Genomic DNA, 7286 nt, shown 5'->3' with positions numbered 1-7286 from the left:
GGAAGCGCAGGGGCGGGGCGGGGCGGGCCGCCGAGCGAGGGCGGGGGGCGCGCCTTCCGCGAGCGGCGACCGAAACCAAGTCAAATCGAAAGCGGTGGGCCATAGCGACCTAGGTCCGTAGAGTCGCCTCCTCCCGGGCCCCAGGAGCTTGAATTCGGATGACACCTCAGCCTGGTGAACGGGCACACCTCGGGGCCGGATCTGTGGAATGGGCACAGTGGAATGAGCCCTGGAGTCTTCTAGGTCGAGTTTAGCTGAAGAGGCATCATTCATTCACTCAACAAACACCCCATGAGTGCCACAGTCAGGCACCACACTAGGTCCTGGAGACGCCATGAACAAGCCAGGCAGAGTCTTTGTCACCTTGGTGAGTGCATCTCACCCAGAACCAAAAACAGGCACCCAAAAAGTTTTGAAACTAAAGACAAGTGGTGGTTGCACAACATTCTGAATACATGTCACTGATTTGTACACTTTAAAATAATAAACTGTATGTTATGTGACTTTCACCTCTATTCAAAAAGAAAGCAGCCCCACATGGGCAAAGTACTAGCTTTGTATGTCTTTGTATGTATGTAGCCTTTCTGTATGTCTTTCCTCACCATGAGGGCAAGTGCAGCTCTGTGCTGGCATGCACCCGCCATGCACCTCCTCCTCAGTCAGAAGATGGGGGAGGCTGGTGTATCTGCTACCACTTCAGAGCCTTCCTGAGCCGAATCTACCCATCCTTTCCTCTCACTGCTGCAGAGAAACCACCAGCTACCTGTTCTCCACTACTATAAGCTGCCTCGGACATCTTAAAATAAGATCCCTCTTTTTTTTTTTTTTTTTTTTAAGAGAGAGACAGGGTCTCACTGTGTTGACCAGGCTGGTCTCAAGCAGTTTGTCTGCCTCGGGCTTCCAAAGTGTTGGGATTACAGGTGTGAGCCACTGGGCCTGGTCCCTCAAATGAGGCCTCTCTTGACCAACAGCGTTGAAAGTTTCCGTCTCTGGGGCTGAGCCTCTGTGAATACAGAAGTCCCAGACCAAGAGGGTTTCACAGACCCTCACCCTCACCTTGGACAGCCTGGGTCCCAAGGCAGAAGCTTCACTTCAGTTCCTTACACCTTGAATCCAGGAGAGAGAGGATCAACATAGTTGTAGCAAAGACTACCCCAAGGCCAGGCACGGTGGCTCACACTTGTAATCCCAGCACTTTGGGAGGCCAAGGTGGTAGGATTGCTTGAGCCCAGGAGTTTGAGACCAGCCTGGGCAACACAGTGAGACCATGTATCTACTAAAAATACAAAAATTAGTCAGGTGTGGTAGCACACACCTGTGGTCCCAGCTACAAGGGAGGCTGTAGCAGGAAGATCTCTTAAGCCCAGGAGGTGGAGGTGGCAGTGAGCCATGATCACACCACTGCACTCCAGCCTGGGCAACAGAGTGGGATCCTGTCTCTGAAAAAATAAAAATAAAAATATCACAAGGGTCTTTTCTGACCTTTCCTCCTCCCTCCCCAAATTTCAGAGCATGATTCTTCCAGAGCCTGACTTGCCAACCTAGTCCCAAATCCTGACTCTCAACCCTTCCCCTTCCTCCCGACAACAGGTTGTTTCCAATTCTGGAAAGCCTGTGGAGGAAACAGGAAGAGAGATAGCAAGAACCCTCCCTGCAAACCAAGGCAGACTGGACACTGGAAAAAGTGACAGTGACGGTGGAACCTGGTAGGGAGGAGGGGGGCCTGAAGACAGAACGGCTCATTGTGCACAGAGGGGAAGAAGGGCCATTGGCCCTGTCCTGTGACACTGACTGACTGACTGTGCCCAGCCATGGGATGCCGAGGAGAGATGCTTGCCCCCTCGGGACAACTGAGACCCAGAGGCCTTGCTAAGTCCCAGAAGACAAGGACAGAGAAAAAACAAATAGAACATGCAGAAGCACAAGGAAAGGAATAGCAGTCCATTTCCTCCACCCCTCGGCTCTAGACTACAGGGTCGTTGAAGACAGATGGCTCTGGTGGAAGAGGCAGGAGGCCTTCAACCAGCTCTTAAATGCTCTGTCCAGATAGGCTTCATGCCTCAGCTAACAATTCCAGAAGAAGAGTACTACAGGGCCATGGTAGGACCCAATGGGAACACTTAAAAATCTTGCATACCACCCCAAAATGCTATGAAGGTTTTGAACTTTCCATATGCCAAGACTCCCAGAAAATTCTTGTTCTTGAGACCTGTGACAATGAATGGAACCGGGAGGAATAAAGACGGGGGGCTCCATCTTTCTTCTCCAAACATATACTCTTTGCCCTTCCAACAACTTGGACCTCAGATGAGAGAATTTCAGCCAGAAGGTATCCTTGGGAAGAAAAGAAATAGAAAAGCCAAAGGCAAAATAGGAAGAGAGAAAGTGCCTCACACATATAGGGATACTGAAAGGTCTTTATTGCCCAGTGGCCACCAACAGTTTCCCAGCCACATGCTGGGCCCTCTAGGTCTCTCCAGCCCACTCTAAGGACCCAAGAAATGCAGCCACAGTCCATCTCTCTTTTTTCTCTCCTTCCAGGGGACCAAGGTAGCTTCTGGGGCATACAACGTGGCAGCAGGGCCTCGGGGAGAGGGGTAGGAGGACCGAGCAGCATTCTCTGTAGAGGAGGACAGGAAAGGAGACCCTCTTGGCACACATTTATGGAGGGTTGTCCCTGAAGAGAAGGGCAGGTGGGAGAGGTTCCCTGTTACTTAAGAGAAGGCACCGGTGGCAAAGAGCACAATGAAGAGGATGATGATAAAAACAATCACGCAGATAAGGACAATCATCTTCACGTTCTTCCACCAGAATTTCCGAGCCACCTTCTGCGATGTCGTCTTGAAGTGCTCAGACTGTTGGGGAAAAGGCAGAGTGAGTGACCCAGTGGCTCCTCCCACTGGAACAAGAGTATAAGAGTACAAGTGCAGCCCACAGGCCATACTTTTTTTTTTTTTTTTTTGAGATGGAGTCTCGCTCTGTCGCTCAGGCAGTGGCTCGATCTTGGCTCACTGCAGCCTCCACCTCCTGGGTTCAATTGATTCTCCTGCCTCAGCCTACTGAGTAGCTGGGATTACAGGTGCCCACCACCACACCCAGCTAACTTTTGTATTTTTAGTAGAGACGAGGTTTCACCATGTTGGCCCGGCTGCTCTCGAACTCCTGACCTCAAGTAATCCGCCCACCTGGGCCTCCCAAAGTGGTGGGATTACAGGCTTGAGCCACCGCGCCCAGCCTACAAGCCAGACATCTGTTTGTTTGCTTGTTTTTGTTTTTTTGAAACAGAATTTCACTCTGCTGCCCAGGCTGGAGTGCAGTGGCGTGATCTCAGTTCACTGCAACCTCCACCTTCCGGGTTCAAGTGATTCTTCTGCCTCAGCCTCCTGAGTAGCTGGGATTACAGGTATGCACCACCATGTCCAGCTAATTTTTGTATTTTTAGTAGAGATGGAGTTTCACCATGTTGGCCAGGCTGGTCTTGAACTCCTGACCTCAGGTGATCCACCCGCCTTGGCCTCCCAAAGTGCTGGGATTACAGGCGTAAGCCACCACGCCTGGCCTTGTTTGTTTGTTTTTTGAGACAGTGTCTGGCTCTGTCACCCAGGCTGGAGTGCAGTGGCACAATCTCAGCTCACTGCAGCTTCCATCTCCAGGGCTTAAGCAATCCTCCCACCTCAGCCCCCCAGTGCTGAGACTACAGGCACATGCCACCACGTTCAGCTCAAGCCATACATCTTAATACTGACACTGTCAGCTGAGGTAACAAACTGCTAAATAAAAGATGCTCTGGCCGGGTGCAGTGGCTCACGCCTGTAATCCCAGCACTTTGGGAGGCCAAGGCAGGTGGATCACCTGAGGTCAGTAGTTTGCGACCAGCCTGGCCAACATTGTGAAACCCCCTCTCTATTAAAAATACAAGAAAATTAGCCGGGTGTGGTGGCAGGCGCCTGTAATCCCAGCTACTTGGGAGGCTGAGGCAGGAGAATCGCTTGAACCTGGGAGGCAGAGGTTGCAGTGAGCCGAGATTGCGCCATTGCACTCCAGCCTGGGTAACAGAGCAAGACTCTATTTCAAAAAAAAAAAAAAAAAAAAAAGCTCTATCTGCCTACCTTGACAAATATACCTTCCTAAAAATCTGGAAGGCCGGGTTGAAATTTAGAATTCTCAGGCTCCTAGGAGGTCTCCACCTAGATATGACTAGGGGTCCCCTTTCTCTTCTTACCCCTGCACTGTCATGCACACTGAGGGGTCCTCGACACCTGCTTACACCCAAGGGTACAACACTGGCAGTACAGTCTGCCCTTGGGAGGGCAGACCCTGGGACTGAGGGGTGCAGGCTCCAGGTAGGCACATCTCCCAGCTCCAGGACTCCTTGCCCCATCGGGACTGCTGAGGCTGGAGGAGGGACCAGGACAGTAGAGAGGGTTGGAAGTAAGGGAACTCCCCCTTCTCCACCCACTCTTCTCCATGCCCAGCAATTCGAGTTAGAGACACTAAATTTCCTGGAGCTTGTCCAGGCATGGTGGCTCAAGTCTGTAATACCAGCACTTCGAGAGGCCAAGGCAGGTGGATCACCTGAGGTCAAGAGTTCGAGACCAGCCTGGCCAACATGGCAAAACTTCGTCTCTACTAAAAATACAAAAAATTAGCCAGGTGTGGGGGTGCACACTGTAATCCCAGCTACTCAGGAGGCTGAGGCACGAGAATCGTTTGAACCCGGGAGGTGAAGGTTGCAGTGAGCCGAGATTGCACCACTGCACTCACTCTAACCTGGGCAACAGAGTGAGGCTCTATCTAAAAAAAAAAAAATTTCCGGGGGCCATGCTCCCCAAATTAAGCTACAATTAAGCTACAGAAACAGGCATATGAGCCCCAGGGAGACAAGGGAGCAATACCCAAGAGCCAAGAGTTCACACAGGACTCAGAAAGCCAGAGCCAGCCTCCCCGCTGAACACAGAACCTGAGGCTCCAGACTTTGCTCAATTTTGGAGTTACTTCCTCCCTGAAACAGCTGGCCTCAGCCCCTGGCTGGAGAGAGAGAAGAATGAGGTCTAGCAAGATGTGTGGGAGATATTATTTTAGCCTTCATCTAGCAGGGGACCCTGGGATCAAAGCATTTCACTGCTCTTTCCCCCTTCTTTTTAAAGCCAACTCAGCAAGACGCCAGCAATTTCCCACCCCTTGTCTAATAGCTCCTAGAGAAGGCTAGAGGCCGCAGGGTGGGTTTCCTCAGAGCCAATATTTCTGCCCTGGGAAGGTCAGATCCAAATGATTGTCATGGGCAGGCTTCAAAGGGAAAACAAGTTTCCCAGTAGAGAAGCCTGAGAATGCATGGGCTGACTGAGCTATCGGTCTCAGAACATGCCTCTGTGGGCGAGCTGCCACCTCAAGCCCCAGTCATGGGATCCATTCCCTGGGATCCATAACAATCTGTGGAGCAGAGCAGATTCAGAAGTGGAGACTCAGCTCACATCAGCTCCCAAACCAGGTGAAAGGCAATAGAAATGTCAAACTTCTGGCCCTCCTGTCCATTTTGCCCCACCAAAAAGAAATTCCCTCCCTCCGTTTTCCTCCAGCCCCCAGTGGGCTCCCTGTCTCACTGTGGCTTCCAGATCCTCTGTCTTGTTGCGGAGATGTTCCAAGTTTTCCCCTCGGGCCAAGATCCGCTCCACATTCTGGGTCATAATATTCTTAACTCCCTCCACCTCACTCTGCAGGTTCCGCACACGATCATTTCCTCCACCTTCACTGGCTTCCTCCTGCACAGCAACACGGGGTTAATTAGACCAAGTGGTGGGGGAACTGGAGACTTGGCCTCAGAGGTCTAGGGAGGGTAAGGCCTCAGGCAGACTTCAGCTTTTTGTAAAATGCTTTACAAAAAGCATCTTTGAAATGTTTACAAAGAGAATGTTTTCATGTATTACTTTTGTAATAAAAAATAAATGCATTTGTAAGCCCCAGAAGGTGAGATGCGATGCTAAACAGACTAGATCAAACTTCTTTTGGGGTTATTAGGGCCCCTGACAAGGAAAAGGAGCAAATCACTAAATCCCTCCCCACTGCTTCCTTGCTCCCTAGAGAGGGCTGTAGAATACAGCAGGGCCAGCGTCTCACAATGTTCCCTTCCAGGGCAGAGCCCACCACTATTTACAATTCCCAGAGCCACCCCCCTTTCCTGATTTCTTGGGATCCTGGTTGAAAGTGTCTGTGCTGGCCAGCAGAACACCCTCACCCAGCCCCACCCATCTGCCCCTCTAAGCCAGCTGCTGGAGCACGGCCCTGGCCGCAATGCCATTGCTGTGACCCATAACAACAGGCAACCAAGTACCCCAGAAGGCGCCCGGAGCCGTTGAGCCACACACTTCTGCTTTCCCCACCACTGGGCACCACGTGCAGGCACCAAGCAACTGCCTGCTTATGCAGATATTAAATAAAAATACCCGCCTGGGCGTTGGGGGAAATGGAGGACTAGTCCTCCCTGGCTGATGTCTCATCTCGGAGGCTTCATGACAAGGTTTTTGAACAAGGAGAGAAAAATATTAAGCTCCTCCCTCCTTGACCTCCAAAAACAGGCCAGTGGCATGGGTCAGAACTAGATCATAACAGAGAACCAACTTCTGGTTCTCTTATAAACCCTTAGTTCTCTTCTCCATGTTAATGGAGAAAGGACACCCAAAGGACTCAGTGGACACACAAATCCTTTGTGTTTCTGTGTGGGGATAAAGTGAAAGGCCGGAGAGGAGAGCTCCTGCCGCTGGGCTGGAATCTGAACTGGGAACTGCCCAGGAGCTGCCTGGTGGTGTCACAACACCCGCCTCGGGCTCCCTGGAGGAGGAAAGCACAACAACTCTTTGCCTGGAATTTGGAGCCCCCATCGGCGCTGACACGGAAGCCTAGCTCCCCACCAGCACAGAGGTCAGGGGAGGGAGGGAGAAGGAGTAGAAACACCTGCTAGGACGGCTCAGAGCTATTTGCAGCCAAGTTGTCAAAGAAGAGAGGCCACAGCGGCACTGGCCCAGCCCTCTAACTTTGCCACCAACTCTCCTCCCCCCACACAGCCAACCCCCAGTCCCGAGCCCCCTCTGGCTCCTCTTTAAACCAGCCTTTTCCTAGTTCCCAGTTCGCTCACCATGTCTCAGAGCAGCCCAGGCCAGTCAGCAGGTGAATTCGCCTAGTCGGCTTCCTCCCAGGGTGGCCCTCGGCTCACTTCCTGCTTGCTCCAACTTTCAGCCTGCCCCCGCCCACCTCGCATCTCGAGTCGCTCCAGCCACACCTAACTCAGGTTT

At 51.9% G+C, this 7286-nt stretch overlaps 1 protein-coding gene across 1 annotated transcript; it reads right to left on the bottom strand.

The window, feature by feature from the left end:
* Positions 1 to 2399: 2399 nt before the first annotated feature.
* On the bottom strand, positions 2400 to 7286 carry VAMP8 (vesicle associated membrane protein 8). Its single transcript, XM_032178433.2, has 3 exons — positions 7130 to 7286; positions 5601 to 5759; positions 2400 to 2855 (listed from the first exon to the last, which is right to left on the bottom strand). The coding sequence occupies exons 1-3, from the start codon at positions 7130 to 7132 to the stop codon at positions 2715 to 2717; spliced, it is 303 nt and encodes a 100-aa protein (XP_032034324.1). The 5' UTR covers positions 7133 to 7286; the 3' UTR covers positions 2400 to 2714.

Source organism: Hylobates moloch, unplaced genomic scaffold (assembly GCF_009828535.3).
Source record: "Hylobates moloch isolate HMO894 unplaced genomic scaffold, HMol_V3 SCAFFOLD_15, whole genome shotgun sequence".
NCBI classification, from domain to species: Eukaryota; Metazoa; Chordata; class Mammalia; order Primates; family Hylobatidae; genus Hylobates; species Hylobates moloch.
The sequence above is the reverse complement of the archived record's forward strand: the minus strand, read 5'-3'. Positions and strand labels throughout refer to the sequence as shown.

What these genes read in the sequence shown, in the direction of transcription:
- VAMP8 (XM_032178433.2), bottom strand. An exon ending in CAGAGGATCTGGAAGCCACA is followed by an intron (nt 2,856 to 5,600) that starts GTGAGACAGGGA and finishes TTTCCCCAACAG; the next exon opens with TCTGAGCACTTCAAGACGAC.